The 19992-nt window shown below is 53.7% G+C and overlaps 1 protein-coding gene across 1 annotated transcript; it reads right to left on the bottom strand.

Moving 5' to 3' along the window:
* Window positions 1-1967: 1967 nt before the first annotated feature.
* On the bottom strand, window positions 1968-14703 carry Garem2 (GRB2 associated regulator of MAPK1 subtype 2). The gene is made up of 6 exons (XM_051142803.1): window positions 14503-14703; window positions 11477-11617; window positions 6161-6291; window positions 4554-5615; window positions 3713-3882; window positions 1968-3045 (listed from the first exon to the last, which is right to left on the bottom strand). The coding sequence occupies exons 1-6, from the start codon at window positions 14612-14614 to the stop codon at window positions 2025-2027; spliced, it is 2637 nt and encodes an 878-aa protein (XP_050998760.1). The 5' UTR covers window positions 14615-14703; the 3' UTR covers window positions 1968-2024.
* Window positions 14704-19992: the final 5289 nt, after the last annotated feature.

Below are 19992 nucleotides of genomic sequence, written 5' to 3'. Positions count from 1 at the left end.
ATGCAAAGGATGTAACACTTGCCTGGTGCTTTGGAACCCTGAAAAACAGGATACCTGTGATAGCCCCACCTCACTTCTATGGCTACAGTTTGTCCCACTCCTTCCCCTTGGTGGCAAAGTTGTCACACTCTGATTCTGGGAGAAGCAGGGCCTAGTTGTGTAAACAGTGCTGGGCTCCTAACAGGGTCCCGCTGAGTATGGAACCCTAATTCTGGTCCCGGTGCCGACTCCTGCCTGTCCCACTTGTGCCTCAGGTATTTCCACTGGAACTGGCACATAGGGAGCTTACCTCTGGCTCCACTGCACATCATTGCTAGGAAGACCTTCCAGTTGGTCCCCTCGGCTGGATTTCCAGAAGGCAAAGAACTGACTGTACGCACAAAGGCCAAACCCCAGCATCTTCTGTTCGACTGAGGGTGTCTCGGGGGGAGCTGGCAGCGCTGCAGTTATACCCGCCCCTAGGTGGCATTGAGCTTTGACTTCTGGGTTTTCCCTCCAAGCACGAGAGTGTGGGTTCTAATAAAATTTACTCGAGTAGCCCAGTGGTGGCAGAAACCTTTAATCCCAGCACAGAGGCAGAGGCGGAAGAGCTCGATGGGTTTGAGGAACTGTCTAGAAGAAAAAAATTCTTGTAGGATGCTAGGGTTTTATGGACCACGGTGAGGACTGCTGATGTATATCCTGGGGTATAATAGGCTACATGTACCATCCCAAAGGCTTCCCCTGCTCAGAGACGCGCCCTTGGTCCTCATGGCCCTCCACCAGAAACAATCCGCCAACACCTGGGGGGTCCTACACTTTTACTACTATGGTCTAGCCTTTATTTCCCTAGTCCTTGTGTATTCATTAAACAACTGTGAGAAGACAAGCAGCGTAGCATCGGTTTCCGTGTTCCCCCGCCCCGGACAGGCACAGGTGTGTGCAGGGCTTAACTATTCATGAAGAAAACACAAGAAATAAATACTTAGGTAGGCCAGGGACGGCAAGCAAGAAAACTGGTACCTCCGGGGCCCTGACACCAGAGAACACAAGGAATGTAGTTCTTGTTAGAGGTGCTGGAGAAGATTGGGGGGTGGGGGGAGCATACATTAGCCAGGCCTCTAGCTGTCAAGCTGGTCACCATACTTGAGACTGAAGGGCACAAAGATCTGCTCTGAACCATGTGTCAAGTACAGGGCTGAGCTCAGGAGCAAGCAGCTTTCCTGAGCCACCTGCCTCCCTTTTCCAGCTACGCTGTCCTGTACCAGACACCAAGTGTCCAGCAGAGCCAAAGCTGAGGGCAGGAGACTGGTAGGGTGAGGGTAGCTAGCACTACTTAATTTCAAAGAGACTTATATATGGCTACTCTCCCCCAAGGACTAGGGTCTCAGACTGCCCTGTGAAAAATGGCAGGATGGGTGTTTGTGAGGACATCAGAACAAGAACTCGGGTGTTGGACATAGATCTGCAAGTGGCCAGGGCGAGGGGGTACCTCACAGGCAGAAGTCACATCCCTAACTCTGGAGCAGCTGAAAGACAAAGCCCACAGAGCGTGAAAGAAGAGGGCACTTTGGGGGAAACTGTGCTTAAATTATGAGCTATGTTCCCTTGTCTCCAACCTGAACATGCAGGCTGAGAAGTGTGTGGTGTCTGGGAAAGGCTGCAGGGGCCAGAGGTAGGCATTCTACCAGCACACAGCCCCACACTGACACACACACACACGCGCACACACACACACACACCACCTTTTACCCTGCTGTGGGAATGGCAGCAAAAGCCTCACCAGGGCAGGTACAGAGTAGCGCCTCCTCCCCGAGTATTCTTCACAAAGGCAAGCCATACTCCTGCAGGGTCTGGCCCCAAAGGGCCACAGTTCCCAGTGCGTCTCCCCTGGGACACTCAGTGCCTACAGAGCAGCCTCCATCTTGGCCCAGATTTTTCCTGCAGGGAGGACCTGCCTCTGGGAGTGCTGTTCCTGGCTGACCCAACTTAACCCCCAGGCCTCCGCTCCCAAGTTCAGGCTGGGCAGAAGCTGGCTGGACAGTTCAGATCTTGGGTCTCCAGCCTTTGATGAACTGCATGATCTTCTTGACCTGCAGCTTGGTGAGACGGAAGTCATCGGCCAAGATGTCTTCACTGAGCTGCACAAAGATGCTTCCGTCGATGCGCTCACGGGCAAAAAAGCTCACCACGTCCTCTGAGAGCCCAATGAAGCGCAGACTTCGAGACACCTCTTCCAGGGAAAGTGCAGACAAGTCTGCTGGTGGCTGCCAGGCGGAAGCATCCCGGACTCCTGCGCCTGTGGTTCCCTCTCGGGGGCTGCCAGGGGGACCTTCCAGGCACCCTTGGGTGAGAAAGAGTAGGGTTCCTCCTGCCTCAGGCCCCTGCAACGAAGCTGGTGACAATGAGGCAGGGACCTGCCTCAGCACCAAACTTTCGGGCTCAAAGGTCTTGGAAGGACCAAGTGGTGAAAGGCAGGATCCAGACCCAGGTGCCCCTGCGGCTCTGGGCTCCTGACAGTGCAGCAGCTCCAGCTCAGGAGGACTGGCCTGCCCCAGCTCAAATGGGTCCAGGGGTTCCAGCGCTGGCTCCTGCCACTCAGAGGATGACAAGGAAGTGGACAGAGTAGTTGAGTAACCTTGGCCCTGTGAGCCTGAGCCTGGGGAATGTGTGGGGCTGGAGGTAGGCAGGGTACCTGAAGTGGGTGTGGACCCAGAGGAAGAGGTCGCTGGAGCACCCGAAGGGTGGGCAGGCCCAGAGAAGGGGTTGAGCGCACCAAAGGGAGCAAAGCGCTTCTGGGGATGGGAGGGTTTGAACAGAGGCGGGCAGCTATGGTAGTTCTTAATCACTGGGGTGTCAACCCCCAAGAGGGAGGTGGTTCGACCACTCAGAGGCTCTGCTAGGGCTCTTGATGCCTGGCTGGGTTGAGTGGTGGTAGAAGGCAGGGGTCCTGGGGGTGGGCGACTAGAGGATTCCACAGCTTTGCAATCTCCCCAGGTGCAAGGGTAGCAATAGAGGGAGTATGCATCCGGTGACGGGGAGCCACTGCCACTGCGGGATCCTGCCCTATAAGCAGAGATAAACACATAGGGTTATACATAAAGCAGAGACAGACAGACAGAGACAGAGGGGGAGGCAGGGAGAGGAGAGAGAGAGAGAGAGAGAGAGAGAGAGAGAGAGAGAGAGAGAGAGAGAGAGAGAGAGAGAGAAAGTCACAAGATCCACAGCCCTCAGCAGGAAACTATCTCCTCTACTCTACAGCCTGAGACCCTCCTGGATCCGGTAAGTCCCCAAGTCATGTCAGAACATGCAGGAGAACTTAAACTGAGGAAGTGCACGTTGGAAAACTGAGATCTCAAGGCTAAAGATAGGACTCAGTGGTTAAAAGCCTTTGTTGCTTCTGTGGAGGGTCCAGGTTCAGTTCCTAACATCTACAGGGTGGCTCACAACCATCCACCACTCCAGTTCCAAGGGACCTGGTGCCCTCTTCTGGCCTTCATGCAAACATGCAGACAAAAACAAAAAACAAAAAAAAACAAAAAAAAAAAAAAAAAAAAAAAAAAACCCATGCAATAAGTAAATCTTGTTTTAAAAGAGGAGGAGGAAGAAGAGAAAAGAAAGAAAAAGAAAAGAAAAGCAGTGCTTTCCTGCAGCAGGACGTCAGGGCACAGAGAGACCACCCGCCACCACCCCACACATCTGAGCAAAGCCAGGGACCAAAGCAGCAACTCACCCATCTGGCAGGCCGGAGGAATAGTAGGACAGACTGGAGCTGGATGAATGAACAGGCTGCAGCTTGGGAAAGCGAGGCGGCACTGGGGGGCTGCCTGTGAGCCTGCCGCAGCTGCCACCAGGCCGAGGAGGCACCGGAGGGGCATGCAGCAGGCGGCACTCTTCCTTCACCTGCAGACAGAAGAGAACTGACTACCTCACTTCCCGAGCTGGTGGGCCTGGGCATGACACCTTGCCCCACCCAGAATGGAGGCTGCACTGTCTAGATGTCCCCACAACCGTCCCCTATTCCATCGTAAATGCATTGTGAATGTTAGTAGATGGGGGGCCAGGGAGGGCGCCGATAGAGATATTTCTTCTTCGGAGAACAGGAAAGGGTATTACAAGAGGGACAAAAAGGAAGGAAAAGACCTGCTACCTGGACCCCGTCCTTACAAATTAAGTTCCCCAAAAGAGTGTGTTAATAAGTGTGATTGATGAGGGAAATGCCCTGTGGACAAATAAGTGGGGAACTGTTACAAGTCTTCCTCGGTGCAGCACATCTCAGAGCCTGTATGGTTCTAACTCCCAAGGAGCTGCTGGAAATCACTCGCCATTTCCTACATTTACTGAACCTCGGAATCTTCCCGTCGTGGAGAGTTTTTGTGGAACTTATGGGTAATCCTGTTTCAAGCTCACCCTCAATTTCCTATGCCTAGTGTGTGCTCTAGTCTTCCCACGCCCCGCCCCTTCTCCTTACCCCTTGGGCTCTGGCTATCCTGTCACACCCCAGGAGCACGAGGCCTTTGTGGTCCTCTAAAAGCTGCCTAAATTCCCTCAAGGACTGAGCAGAGGTCACTCACTGCCTCGGATTTGGGGGGGACAGGAGGCGGTGGTGCCTCTGGCTCATGACGTGGGGGTCCCATGGTCCCGAAGGAGATGAGGTCCGGCCCTGGCTGCGGCCGTGCACGGGCGTCGGCAAAGCTCTCGAGTGCCTGGTGCACCCACAGCTCCTCATAGGGGATCTCGGCGCACGCGGCAGCGGGCTCCAGCGCGCCCGCCCAATCCGGGCTCACGTACTCCTGGTCGCCGTCGCCAGGCGCAGGCAGGGCCGGACCGAGGCGACCCAGTGGTCCGGGCGCGCGGACGAGCCCGGGGGCGCGCGGCGCGGGCAAGCAGAGGCGCGCTCGGCGCGGGCTGGCGCAGTCGTCGGCGAGCTCTGCGGGCGCCTCGCGCACGGCTGTGGAGTACTCGTCCGGATCGAAGCGTTCGCAGCAGTAGGAGGCGCTGTCGCGCACCAGGCGCTCGACGCGTGGGTCCCCGGACAGCAGGCCCTGAGGCAGAGCGAAGCGTGGCGTGTCGGTGAGCAGCAGAAAGTGCAGCGGCGCCGGGCCCTCGCGGCGCAGCGCCAGCCCCAGCACCACCGTTTTGGAGATGATGCTGACCAGCTTGTAACAGTGGCCCTCCCGGACCGGGTGGAGGTCGTAGGGGTTGCGCGGTGGCCGGCTGGGCACTAGCACGTTCACCGGCAGCCGCACGCGCTCGATGATGGCGCGCACCGTGTGCTCGCCCTCCTGCATCTGCAGCTCCAGAGGACTGCGCGTGCTGAAGCGGCCCTGGCACTGGAAGGGCAGGCTCAGGCTCTCGTTGGTGCGATGGTTCATGCAGATGAGACAGGGCATCTTGCTTTTGACCGGCCTGGCAGCCCCGCTGCCACCCCCCGCGGCCCCCACGCTCCCTGGGCCGCCCATTCCGGCCAGGGCCCCTGCACGACCCAGCTTGCGCAGGAGCGTGGTGAAGCGTGAGCGTTCCTTGGTGGTCTTGGCGCACAGAATCTCTGCCTGGCCCATGAGAGTGAGCTCATCGCCTGCGTGCAGTGTAAAGTTGTACACCTCGCTGTCCTCGCTGAACTCGCCTGACACCACCTGGGGAATCCCAGAGACAAGGTGAGGCCCAAGTCAGGGTCCCAAGGAAAGTCACACACCAGCTCCAAGCTCCGCGGGGTCTCCTGTCCTTTCCTCTTCAGCTATCGCTGACATCAGAGCAAGAGCACTGGACTGGGGCTGGAGGGAATCTATGCAACTTTAACATTTTTCCTTAGGTCCTTAGCTACCTCATATGTCACTATGAGTAAAACGATGTGCTTTGAAAGTGCTCAATCATGGCGGATTTTATTAAGCCGTCTTGACAATTTATTTGCTTGGTAACAATGCCTCTCCCATCCAAAACTACTGTGAAGAGAAAGACACTGGACAAGAAGGCCAGGCCACCCTGCACATTCTCACCGGGTCGTGACCCCGCCACATACCAGTCCCTCTTCACCACCTTTCCTAGGAAGTCCTTCAGTCCACTGAATCAAGCAACGGGATTTCTGGCATGGCCTGACTGTACCAAAGGGTGTTCAGAAACCACTCTCGCTCCTGGACCCTATGGGGTTGGGAAGGTCCTACAGAGTGCCGAAAGGACTGACCTGGACGCTGAAGGTGATGGCTTCCATGACAAAGATTCGGTCAGGAAAGACACTGGCCACCTCCTCCACGCTGCTGAAGTATCTCACCGGCTCCTGGACATCCCGAGCCTGCTCCAAGAGCTTGAATTTGCCTGCACAGAGGACACGGGCTGCTGAGGGGAGGCCAGGCTGCTGGGGGCCAGGTCTGAATCCTTGGAACACCCAGGTCCCTAGCTAACTGCTATCCTAAACTTGTCCAGCCTGTCTGGACTTCAGGTGGGCAGAAGGCAGGTGTACTGACATCTCATGTGAAATGTCTGTGTAGCTTCGCCACTCATGCCCAGTTTTGCACCTGCCTACATGAGCTAAAAGGTAGGCTGAGAACCGCTCTGCCTTCCCACAGAAGGAAAGGCCCGGAGCAGGTGGGAACTAACAGAGAAGATGATGGAGAGAGGACATAGTTTCCCCGATTCTGCCACATTCCCTCTCCGCTGTTCACTCACATTCATGGTGCCCCCACTGTGTGTCGGTCACTACCACACTCCCTTTGGAGTGGTCAGTTCTGTAAACAGTTTGCACTCGAGAAAGTCAGGCATAGTAGAGACAGTGAGTACCCAGTGATGACAGCTTATGTATGACAAGTCCTGAGGCACACCTGTGAGAAAAGAGCTCCAAAGGAGAGCCCTTCCCAGCACAGTGCGGGCTGGGGGAGTGTGGGGAGTTTGGCTGCTGGGGACATGGCTCAGCAGGTTAAGTATTTGGTCTGCCAACATGAGGATCAGGGTTCAGATCCCCAGCACCCAAGTGGAAAGGAAGCTAGGTGGGCATGGGTGAACATCTGTAATCCCGACTCAAAGGAAGTGAAGACAGAAAATCCTCAGGGCAAGCTGACCAAGCGGATCAGCAAAAGGGAGGACCCGCAGGTTCAAGAAGAGAGAGACTCTGCCTCAGTGTATAAAGTGGAGAGCAACCAAGGAAGACACCTGATGTCAATCTTGGGCCTCTGCACACATGTGCATGCATACACATATGCCCACACACATTCTGACATATACTTGCATGAACATCACATACACATGCATGTGTGTTCGTGTTCTCTCTCTCTCTCTCTCTCTCTCTCTCTCTCTCTCTCTCTCTCTCTCTCTCTCTCTCTCTCACACACACACACACACACACACACACACCAGGGAAGTGAGGGAAGCCCTCCAGGAAGTTTGAACAAGGAAATATAGTGATCCAAGCTGAGCTCAGGCAAGACTTCAGCAAACAATCCTAGTAACAAATCCTAGAGAAGCGCCAGGGAACAGCACTCAGTGAGCAGACCCATGAGCTACTCCCCAGGACGATTCCTCAGCCCCCAATGACTCAAGGGGGGCAGTACAGAAGGAAAGGACTGAGGGTGATACACACACTGCCCACAGAGCCAGTGACAGACTGCTCCACACTGGGGACCCGGAAGAATGTGCAGGAGGCAGATCCTACAAGACCAACCAAGGAGCTTCAGGTGGGGTGCCAGTGGGTAGCGCCCCTTGAATGTGTGGGGCCAACAGAACAACACACTGAGTTGCTGATGCATCTGTGGGGCAGGTATGTTAGGGAAGTGGAAAAAATGGTCTTAATCCTTTGGAGAACCATGACCCCCCCCCAAAAAAAAGCCCACACTGCTCCTAGTATAAACACACAGTGAAGAGGGCTCCTGCCCCTCCCAAAGTCCAACCAGAGACAGAAGGAGACTAAGAGACCCTGGTGCCTGAGCTGAAGGGCCCCTGGCCAAGGGCAGCGTCTGAACCACCAACATCCAGCACCAAGGAGAAAGAGAAGGGAAGATAGGAGAGGTGCCCTGGAGCAAGCTGGAGTGAGTGAGGGTCCTAGCCCAGCCTCAACCTCCCAGACACTAAGAGGGAAGGAGGACCACAGCCCAAGGCATCAGGGATAAAATGAAGAAGGGGCCAGAGTCTGTCCCTCTCTAACCCTGCCACGCTGCTTCCTCCTCCTCCTTCTGCTCCTCCTCCTCTATATCCACACATGAACCTCCACCCCTCAACCATGAGCAGCCAGAGAAAAGCCTGCTACCCCCTGTGGAGAGATTTGGAGTCCAGTCACTGTTGGATCCTGGGAGGATGTGGCAGAAAAGATCGATGTAACCATGGTATCCTGCACCGCCCCCTTCGGCCGCCCAGCTGGGTCATTTCAGCAGGGAGGAGGAAGGAAGGGAGACCTCCGGGGAGTCGAGCTTTGGCCTCTAGAAGCCTTCTCTGCCCAGCAGCCTCCCCTCCTGCTTCCCACCCCCACCCCCCACCATCGGTGTTAGTGGCAAGTTCTACTACAGGATATGGGGACTGTCCCACCCTGCCATCTCAAAACACATTGGCACTGTGATCATCCTTTCCAGCCAGAAGCACCCTGCAGCTGCCTCTCGAACCCTGATCCACAGCAGAGCGCTCAGTAAAGAAAGGCGGTAGTGACTCAGTTGCTCCTGCCTAGTAAGCACGAGGCCAGTGGGAGGGAATACAGACTTCAGGGTTGAGGGTGGCTGAGTTTCAGTTCTGCCAGCAACCAGCGCGTGCAATCTTTTACTCGCTGGACTTCAGTTTCCCATATGTAAAACTCACACTGGAGTTGAGAGGAGGGGCGCACCTGACAAGGGCTCTGCAGGGCCCAAGGCCAAGGCTTTGGAAATAGCTGGCGGCTGGGGATGGTGTCTGGACCCTGAGGCAGCACTGGCCCAGATGTCGCAAGACACTGCGTCACCCTGACTCCCGCAACCTAGAGACCCAGTATAGTGCGCAGCAGTAGCAGCGCCCGCAGCCTCCCCCTCCCCCCGCTGGCCGCTACCGGCCTGGCCAGTGCCATTATTAATTCATTGGGAGGGCTCGGTGTAGAGCCTGCACTCTGAGCCTCTTCTGAGGCCCAGCCCCCCTCTCCACTCCCACGAAGTGAGTGAGGCCCCCAGCGGAAGAGGGAGCTGGGACCGCAGGCCCTGCAGGCCAGCTGTTACCCCACTGTCCTGTCCTTGTCGCTCACTAAGGAAGGCATTGAAATGGAGGGGCCAGCCAGGTGTGGTGGTGCACGCCTTTAATCCCAGCACGCGGGAGGCAGAGGCAGTTCGAGGCCAGCCTGGTCTACAAAGCGAGTCTAGGACAGCCAAGGCCACACAGAGACTCTGTCTCGAAAAACTGAAGGAAAAAAAAAAGGAAAAAAAGAAAGAAAGAAAGAAATGGAAGGGCTAAAAGACTGGGGCTTTCCCCACTCCATTCATAGTTTTCCAGGAACTCTATGACTTTAGTTGTGAAAGATACAACTAAAGTATCAGTGTAAAGTGCCAGTGTGAAGGCTTCCCCAAACCGCTGAGGTTCTTTAGCCCAAGAAAGTAGAGATCTCTAACTGGGCCAAGGCTAGTCTCCGGCAGGGGAATTCTTAGCTTGACCAGACACCGAAAGCCCGCAGCCAGAACAGAACCCCAAGTCAGCCAAACAATGGCCAGCCCTGCAAGTGCGTTGTAAAGATCTCAAACCTAGAGCGAGAAAAATCCTCGACACACAGACTCAAGGGCGGTCGAGGCCAGAGAGAGGGTGGGAAAGACTGTGAACCTTCCTGGCTCCAAAGGCTGCAGCCCTTGTTGGAGGCAGCAGTGATAGGCACAGAACTGGAGCCTCCCTCTCCAGGTGTTAAAAGGCGGCAACTGCAAAGGACAAAACGACGATGATCCAGGATCTGGTACGCACTAGCTGTAGCGGCTCTGCGCTTGCATGGAGACATTTCTGGGATGGCACTGGACTTGTACCTTGGGGGCAATAGTCCTGTAGCGCTGGCAATGTTGCATTAAACAGAGCCCAGCAGTTAGGACGCCCAGGTTCTGGCCCCTGACTTCTCTGCGCGGCCCTGTGACCCACAGCAGGTCACTGCCCTCCTAGGACCCTTAGTTTCTTTACCTGCAAAATCGAAGCACCATACTTTACTTGGCAGTAGATCCTTTCTTCAAACAAAGCCTCGCATAAAACACGAAGAGTCAGGCCTGGTGGCACGACGTAGGCCTGGAACCCCATCCAGTTAGGAGGCTGAGGCAGGAGGAGCACAAGCTCAGGGCCCACCTGGACTACAGAGCAAACCTAGGAGACTTATCAAGACCATGCCTCAAAATAAGGTGGCTGAGAAGGCTCCTTGGTATAGGAGGTTGCAGCCAAGCGCCTGGGTTTAGTTCCTTGCTCCACACAGTAGAAGGCAAAAATCTGCAAGTTGTCCTCTGACTTCCATATAGGCACTGACACACACGTGTGCACACACACACACAAGCACACACACACACACAAACAAATGAGTGGATAAAAATTTAATAAAAAATAGCACAAAAAGGTAGAGAGTGGACTCCACAAGTGGGAGTGCTAGCATGAATGAGGCCTTAGTTTTAACCCCAGTACTGCAAACAAAAAAATAAATAATACAAAACACATAAAAGCAGTTAGTTGGCAAATTCTTTAGAACTCTAACACGTCAGCATTGTTTATAAAGCCAATCCTAGAGGACAGTAAGTTTAACACTGAACTGGGGAAAAGAGTATCCAAGCTGACAGGCAGACACAAGTTAGCCTGAGCACCCCTTGGTCTGGTCGGCCTAGTACTGAGCAGATCCAAGCAGACATTCTCTTTGGGAGTAGAGTTAAAGGAATTCAGGGTGCAGCCTTGAAGCTTTCCAGTTAGGGATGAAGTCTGATTTCTAGGTACTTAATGATGTGTGTTTTTATTTTGCCAGCTGTGGGGGTACATACCTTTAGTCCTAGTACTTGAGAGGCAGAGGCAGACAGATGTCTGTAAGTTCAAGTCCAGCCTGATCTATACTGTGAGACTCTTTTTTTTTTTTTTTTCTGGTTTGGTTTGGTTTTTTGAGACCAGGTTTCTCTGTCTTATAACTCACTCTGTAGACCAGACTGGCCTCAAACTCAGAGATCTACCTACCTCTGCCTCCTGAGTGCTGAGATTAAAGGCATGTGCTGCCACTGCCTGGCTGAGACCTTGTCAAAATAAAAAAAATAAAAAATAAAGAGGTATGTATTTTTAATCACTACTTCAAAATATATCTTAAAATCAAATATGACTTAGCATAGTGGCTCATAATCACAGTACTTGGGAGGCTGAGGCAGGAGGCTAAACATGAGTTCAACGCCCTAACACTAGCCATGACCTCTAGCCACAGCCCCTCTAGCATGGCATGTAGCTCCAAAGAAAGGTGATCATCAACGGCTTTCACTACACATTCCCCCTTGCACCCTCAGGCCCAGCCCCTCCTGCCTCCTTCCCTATGCTCAGAGATGCTGAGCCATATGGTTCTAGCTGGGCACACCTGGGTACTGCAGAGGGATGTCAATCTTGGGCCCAATGACATAGTGGCCCTCCTCCAGGGTGTGGGCTGTCACTGTTGTCCACTGGCGGCAGGAGTGGATCAGTAGAATGTCGCGCTCACTGACGCCCTCAGCATACTCCCCTGGGAGGGAAAGGAAGAGAGGGAAGAAGAAAAGAAGAAAGTCAGGAGAGGAAGAGAGGAAAGACTGGGTGATGCCCACATTCCTTCCTCAGCAAGTCCCTGCCTGAGGACTGTGCCCCGTGTTCCCTGTACCGGTCAGCAGCCCCAGAGGGGGGCCAGCCTGAGCGTCAAAGCTCTGACTGCCTATGGGGACTCAGCAACTAGAGCATCCACACCCGTCATTCACCATTCTACTGGAGTGTCTGCTGTCCTAACCCAAGCTGGGGCTGGGGACTCGCAGTGGGTAAGTCTGGGCCAGTCAGCTTCTGCCCTCCAGGCATGCCCAGGCCCCAGGAGACCTGGAGGAAGCAAGTTGGAAGCACTGAGCTGAGGACACGGAGGGACATGGAGGAGGGGACATCAGGCTGGGGTAGAGTAAGAGAGACTTTTCCTCTTGACAGGAACTGGGCCTTAGGACCAGGCAAATTCACATCAGTAGGATCCTGGCAAGTCAGTGTCCAGGCCAAGCAAGGAAGGCCCTGTAGTGGCAGAGGAAAGAACTAGGAGGGATCTGTCCCCAAGGGTCCCTGGCCTTGAGAGCTCTCACAGTCACTGTCAGCTCAGAAAGGCAGGGTTACCGAGCCTATGCCTGGATCTCTCAGAGAGATACTAGTCCTCTCCCCCACTACCATAGAGTCTCACATTCATGGGACCTCAAAGGATGGGAGAGGGGACCCCCAACACCCAAACCCCACCTCAGAGAAGCCATTTCTGAAAGTTGGGGAAGCAGAGTGGGGGAGGAGGAGAGAGCCGGTGCTGAGGAAAGCAGCCCTGGGGCAGAGGTGCTGGAGTTGGGAGGGGTCTGGGCCCAAGAGGCTGCATCCCCAGCAACGGTTTCCAGGGGAGCAGGAGGGGCAGCCCAGCTTCCAGGAGACTGATGGGGCGTATCCTGGATGCAGCTGGTGGGCACAGTGGGGGTGGGGATGTCTCCTTCTCAACCCATTCCCACTCACACCCCCTCCCACAACACCCCCCCACACACACATACACACGGGGGGGGTGGGGGAAGCACACACATCTTACAAAATTTTTACCAGCCAAACAAATGGGAAACGGTGGTTTACTCTGACAGTGCGGCTTTCATAAAGCATGGCCACTTGGTGTGTACAAATGGGTGGGTATCAGGGCCATTTTACATATGATTGTGTGTGTGTGTGTGTGCGCGCGCGCGCGCGCGCGTATGTGCGCGTGCACACACACACACAAGCACGCACAAGGAAGGTTTGTCTGAGCCGTCTTCTTCCAGCTCCAAGAAGAGGACAAGCTCTTTCTAGGGCTAACCCAATAAGCCCCATCCACTCTTCCATAGGGACACAGGCCAAAGTCACACAGGTACACACACCAACGGCCAGGGTCACCATCACCAACAGTTCAACTGCACCCAACAAGATAAATGCTTGTCACCCAAACAGAACAACTCAGTCTCAAGGTCCCACCATGGAAGCCCTCCTGAGTGCATATCCACGAGGGGACCTTCAAGGACACACAGTTTCAAGCATCCCTTCATACCCTAATGGTGACCACAGTCATAGCCACACTGTCACAGACAGCTAGGTCATCGCACTCCATTGCGCATTCATCCATTTCAAAAGTCTGGAATCTTTGTTTGCCGCTCCCTCCTCCAAAGCCAGCAGCCCAGTGGAAGACAGGAAACTGATGATTATACTGGGACGCACAGGTGTCGTGAGAGCACAGAGGCCTAGCCATACATAAGAGCTCAGAAAAGAACTCAAAGAAAGGGGTGTCAAAGAGATGCGTGGGAAGTGAGCAGGAAGAAAGAACCTAGGGCAGAATTTCCTATTCACGGGCACACACAGTCCAGCTGCAGACCCAGTCTTGTGATCACACGCTGAGTGGTGGGTGAGGTCCGATGAGAGATGGACTGTCAGGTATTCCTGCCTAGTGGACCCGGACACCGATCTCCCACAGAGCCCGCTTTGCCCGCCTGCTGCTCACTGTGCCCAATTCTTGCTGTTGCCGGTCAGAGGGCTGCCAGTCCAAGAAGAAGACAGCACAGGAATCCCATTAGCATTCAGGGAAGCGAGTGTGCCAACGCGGGCCAAACCCCTATTCTTCTCACACACAAAACCCCCGGCCTGGCTGCCAGCCCCGGCTCCCGCCCCTCCCCCAGCCAAACAGCTCCCCCTTTCCCAACACTACAGTCCTCTCGCGGGTGTAGCATTCCGGCTCTCCCATACATGGTCCCATCATCGGAACACCGGGGGGCCTGCTAGCGAAATAGGACAAGAGGTGGGGGAGGGCCTGGGGGTCCTGTGCTGAGATGTGGGAGCGGGGGGGCGCCTGATGGCAGGACACTCTCACTCAGCCCTCTCGGCAGGATAGCCTGCCAGAGTACCTCAAGATGTCAAAAGATCTGTTCAGGAAAGGTTCCCCAAAAGGAACTCGCGGGAGGTAGTAGGAAAAAGACCTTTCGAGGTCCAAGGGATGCAAGAGGATGAAGGTGAGAAGAGGAGGAGGAGACAAAGGGATCAAGGAGGTGCGGTCGGGGCAGGGGCCGACAGACGCCGGGCAAGTGGGGTGCACCGATGGAGCGGCCCACAGACTCAGCAACGCTACAGGCTCCAGAGGGTCCTGAAAACTTTGCCCCAGCCCTGCAGCCAGTTTCTAACCCGGTGTGGGTCGGTGGGTCCCAAAAAGCGGTCCCCGAACTCGGGGGCTCCGATAGTCCCGGGAGGCGCCCCAGAAGGCAAGCAAGGATCCCATCGCTGGGTACAGGGCGGGTAGGAACCCAGTGCGTCTAGCAGTCCCGCCAGCTCCAGTCGAGCAAGGCCCCGACTGTCTTCGCCCCCCCCGCCCCCCCCGCCCCCTCCCTGAACACCCAGTACCTGGCCCGAGGCAGGCGAGCGTGGGCAAGCGGCAGCGACTGACGATGAGGTCGAGCGGGAAAGCGCCCATGCTCCAGCGCAGCCCGGCCAGTCCGGCCGCTAGCTTCTCCATGGCATGGGCGCTCCCCGGGGGCTGCCGTCCCGGGACCCCGACGGCCAGTCCCGCGCGGCTCGGGCTGCGCGCCCGCCGCCACCTCCGAATCCGTAGAGGCGCTCCTAGCCTGGCAGCCCCGCCGGGCCGCGGGAGTCACGTGGCCGGCCTCCTCCCACGGGGCGCTGGCCCCCGCCCCCATCCCCGCCCCGCGCCCCGCCCAATCGGGCCGGGGGCCCGAGCCCCGGAGCTCCCAGGTGCAGGCGGGCGACAAGGCGCCTGGAGTGGAAGTTGGGGGGAGAACAACAGGGTCGGATGGGACTCTGGTTCGGTGTCTTAGGTGTTCCCTCGTGCCAAGGCCTCGCGGAGCCCGGATCCCGGACTGCCGCGGTGCCCACATCTCCAAGCTGGAAGCTGCTGGGCGGCGGGGATGCTTAGACTGAGGAGGAGCAGAGAAGGCGGGTGGCACTTGAGGTTTGAATCTAGGCTCTCTCGGCATCCTTGTAAAAGCACTTTCCGAACCCGCTTCCCACCTCCTTTTCCCTCTTTCGTCCCCCTCCTCAACGCCCCCCCACCCCCCGTCCCCACCACCACCACCTCCATCCACTCTGTAGATGTCGAAACAGGTTCAAGTACCTGAGCGATTCAGGTCAGTGACAGGACTCGTTTTTTAATCGGCTCCTTCTTTTCTGCTCTTCCATTAACTTTCATCCCCTACTGGCTGCCCCTCAGGAGTTCCTTTTCCTGAAGCTGTGCTGGCCTTGACCTCGCACGGGGCCTGAGGCTCACTTCGCCTCAGTGTGCCTGCGGCGCCCTCTGCAGGTGCAGGCCGGTCGTGGCTCAGTCCCCTCCAAGAAGGACCTTGGTCCCTAGGCTGGTCCTTAAAAGGCTCCATAGACTCTAGTCTTAGCCTTTGTGGCCCCAGGAGACTTCAACAGGTGTACACCCAAGCCCTTCCCTGACGTTTGGCCTGAACCCCAAAGGAAATGGCAGCAGATAGCACCTTTTCTGTTTGCTTGCTTGATTGCTTGCTTGCTTGAGACCAGGGTCTCTGTGTGTAGTCTAGGTTACCCGCATTGCCTCACTCTCCTGCCTTAACCTCTGAGAGTGCGATGAGCACTACAGCCCAGAGCTACAGTGTCAAGAGAAGATAACCTCTCCCCAGTTTTCTTTTTCTTTTTCCATACACAGGGCCTGGCACGTGCCACGCAAGTGCTCTACCGCTGAGGCATATCCCTATATTCTTTCACTATCAATCTTCAGACAAGGCTCAGTAAATTGCCCAGGCTGGCCTTGAACTTCCAATCCTTCTGCCTCAGTCCCCCAAGCAGCTCGGATCATAGGCTTATGAGATCACACTGAATAGAAGCAACGCCTGTCAACAACTTCCCGTACCCAGCTGGCTGGTGCCATTAACTGCCTAGACACAGTCACTATCTTCGATAGATAGCCGATAGCCCTGGGGAAAGTCTTCTTCCCTTTAAACCAGCATCTCCCACCCCCACTTCCCAGGAAACACCAAATGGATGCTGGGAATGCATCCAGACCCAGTTAATGTAATTTTATTTATTTATTTATTTTTATTTTGGTTTTTCAAGACAGGGTTTCTCTGTGTAGCCTTGGCTGTCCTGGACTCATTTTGTAGACCAGGCTGGCCTTGAACTCACAGAGATCCTCTTGTCTCTGCCTCCCAAGTGCTGGGATTACAAGCATGTGTGCCACCACACCCGGCTCAAAATTAAACATTCATTAAATATTCTTTACTAAAAATCTGGGGCATGGGAGGGGGCAGATGAAGAATGGAGCATTGAAAGTAGTCAATGAATAAAAAGTTCACTTTTGCACCTGATAGGGTACAGGGTCTCTCTCTCTCTCTCTCTCTCTCTCTCTCTCTCTCTCTCTCTCTCTCTCTCTCTCTCTCTTTTGTTTGTTTGTTTGTTTGTTTGTTTGTTTTTTGAGACAGGGTTTCTCTGTGTAGTCTTGGCCATCTTGGACTCACTTTGTAGACCTCGAACTCACAGCGATCTACGCCACCACACCCGGCCAAGAGTCTCTCTTGAATAGTGTGACCCTATGTTGTATTGTAAGTTTCCTCTGTGATTGAAACAGTCTATCCTGGAGGGAAGGTTCTTATGTAAGAAGGTAAACAACTAAACTAGCTTCAGGAAGTCCCTGAAACTGACCAGATTCACTATGCCCCTCCCCAAAGCCAAGTGGCAAAGAATACTCCAAGACCAGATCAGCTGCCTGGAATAAACAGAAGACCCGCACCCATGTTTCCTGTAAGTAACCACCAATGATACTTACAGCTAACAGCCTTAACTTTGGTGGTGTCTGCAGTTTGCTCTGTGTTTGGCAGTCAGGTAGCGTCTATGGTTACATTCTCACACGCGTTCCTCACTGTGCAGAGTGCTCAGAAATTCCAAGTGCTCATTGTTTTCCAGCCTGGAGTCTGGCATCAGCCATTGCTTCAGTGATACTTAATCCTTTAAGGAGGAAAAGTCATTTTGAACTCTCACTCCAGGTGCTGGGATGCTCATTGCTTGGGGCTTGCCATTGCTTCTACGGCTTTTCAGTGAGCAGAGCCAAGGACATAGAAGTGTGTGTGGGGTATGTGTGTGTGTGTGTGTGTGTGTGTGTGTACGCGTGCGTGCTGTTTGACTGCAGGGCCATGCACATACCATGTCAGTAATATATCACTCAGCTACAGCGGTACAATGCTATATAGCCCAGGCTGGCCAGGAGCTTGCTGAGAATTAGCGTGAGTTATTGAGAAAGGGTCTCGCATAATCCAGGATGCAGCAAGAATTGCCTTAAATTCCTGACCCTCCTATTCTATCTCCTCAGTGCAGGACTTGTAAGCGCACAACACCGGGCCTAGCTTTATGTGGTGTTGGCCATTAAACCCAGGGCTTTGCAGTTTCTAAGCAAGCGCCCTACTATCTGAGCACCATCCTCAGCTCTCAGGTCAGGCTTTACGAAAGGAGATGTAAGTTGGATGTGACACGCAATGCATGCCCTGGATCCCAGCACTCAGAAGGCAAAGGCAATCAGATCTCTGTGTGTTTGAAGCCAGCCTGGTCTATACAACAAATTCAAGGACAGGCAGAATATGCAGTAAGACCATACTTGACTATAAAGTATTTATAATTAATTAATTAAGTCCAGAAATTGCTTGCTTTTTAATGGCAGTATCTTCCTACCTGTGCTGTTTCAGCTTCTCAAATGCTGGAATTACAAGCACACCTTATCATGCCCAGCTTTATTTGTGTGTCTGTGTGCATTCGAGCATCTGTCTGCCTGCCTGCGTGTGTGTGTGTGTGTGTGTGTGTGTGTGTGTGTGTGTGTGTGTGTATGCATTCGGGCCACAGCACACACGTGGAGGTCAGAGGTCAGCTTTTGGTTCTCTCCTTCCAAGGTGGGTTTCAGGGGCAGCTTGAAGGTTAACAAGAGACTCGGCCCACCAGAGCCATGCTGAGGCAGAAGGACAAAGCTTTTATTTAAAGCAGGAACTCTCTGTCTCCAAGACAAGGGAGAACATCACCAAAAGGGAAGCCTGGGGTTTTATAGAGAGACTTTAGTTGGACAGGATAGTGACAGGAGGGCATTCAGGAAGAAAAGACCTGTTGAGAGCAACAGGGACCGCAGTGAGCAAATGTTCACAGGGGGAGGGCCACTAGCTGTTAGGATAGCAGAAGGCTGTGTTCAAGCTGCTCTGTGAAATGAGGGGCCAGCAGGTTTCTGAGAGTACAGAGCATGCGCGGGGGGGGGGGTGGGCGTCCCCGCACAGGTCGTTTGTCTCAGTGTCTTAGGTGACTCGCTGTTGGGACATCTTAGCAGATGGAGCCCGTGCCATGCTGCTTGCCTGTCAGTGCTTTTACATATGAAGCCTTTTCCTGGGCTCCTAAGCCACCTGAAAACCCAGACTTCATTATCTTTCTCGTGGCTTGCTTTTCAGTCGGCTTTTTCAAAAGTTTCATCATCTTAAAATGTCCTCAATTATTTCCCACTGAAACGCTTCATGCGAGTGATCTTTCTTCCACAGCGTGTCATCAGGACACTTGCCTGGATAGATACTTCAGGAGGGCTTGGAGTCATGTGGCCTCCCAGACAGCAATGATGAGGTAAAAACACAGAGGTTCTTGGTTATTTGTTTATTTATTTATTTATTTATTTATTTATTTTGTTTTTTGAGACAGGGTTTCTCTGTGTAGCCTTGGCTGTCGAGGACTTGCATTTGTAGACCAGGCTGGCCTCAAACTCACAGGGATCCACCTGCCTCTGCATCTGGAGTGCTGGGATTAAAGGCACGCCACCACCGCCCAGCTATTTTTTTTTTTTTTTTTTTTTTTTTCTGTATGAGTGCTCCATCTGGGTATACACCTAAATGCCAGAAGAGGGCATCAGACTCCAGCATAGATGGTTGTGAGCTACCATGTGGTTGCTGGGGATTGAACTCAGGACCTCTGGAGGAGCAGCCAGTGCTCTTATCCACTGAGCCATCTCTCCAGCCCCCGCCCAGCTATTTTATGTGAATCAAGCAGATGAACTGGCGAAGGGCCCAACAGATTGCCTTTGTTGATCTAGATGGACGCCCAGTGACTGCAACAAGGTAACCTATCTTTGACAAAGAAGCAGAGGCAACTCAGTGGAGACAGGCTTTTCTACAGCAAGAGGTGCTGAAACCAGCACTGCTGGAAACATGCATGTAAAAATAAACACGACAGGGCGTGGTGGCGCACACCTTTAATCCCAACACTCAGGAGGAAGAGACAGGTGGATTACTGTGAGTTCAAGGCCAGCCTGGTCTACAACGCGAGTCTAGGACAGCCATGGCGACACAGAGAAACCCTGTCTCAAAAATCCAAAAAACAAAAACAAATAACAACAACAACAACAAACAAATAAACACACACACACACACACCTGAGTGCAGAACTCAGGCCACCATGGAAGTTAATTCAAAATAGACCACATACCACCATATAAAATGTGAAATTATCAAACTACTAGAAGAAAACCTAAGTGAGGATCTAAATGGATTTGTGCTGGGTAATGACTCCTTGAGGCTGTATGATACCAAAAGCTTAATTCAGAAGAAAAAGATGTGAAGTTAGGGGGCTAGAGAGATGGCTCAGTGGTTAGGAGCACTGGCTCTTTTTCCAGAGGACCTGGATTCTATTCCCAACACCCACATGGCAGCTCACAACTATCTATAACTCCAGCTCCAGGGGATCCAACGCCGCCTTCTGGCCTTGGAGGCATCAAGCACACATGTGGCACACAGATACATGTAGGCAAAACTTCCATACACATATTATTGCAATATTATATATAATAGATGTATATATTAATTGCAGAGTTGAACTTCTTTGGTGTTTGTTTGTTTTATCAATATA

Source organism: Acomys russatus, chromosome 1 (genome assembly GCF_903995435.1).
Source record: "Acomys russatus chromosome 1, mAcoRus1.1, whole genome shotgun sequence".
In the NCBI taxonomy this organism is placed as follows: Eukaryota; Metazoa; Chordata; class Mammalia; order Rodentia; family Muridae; genus Acomys; species Acomys russatus.
Note: the sequence above shows the minus strand (reverse complement) of the source record. Positions and strands in the feature narration are given on the sequence as shown.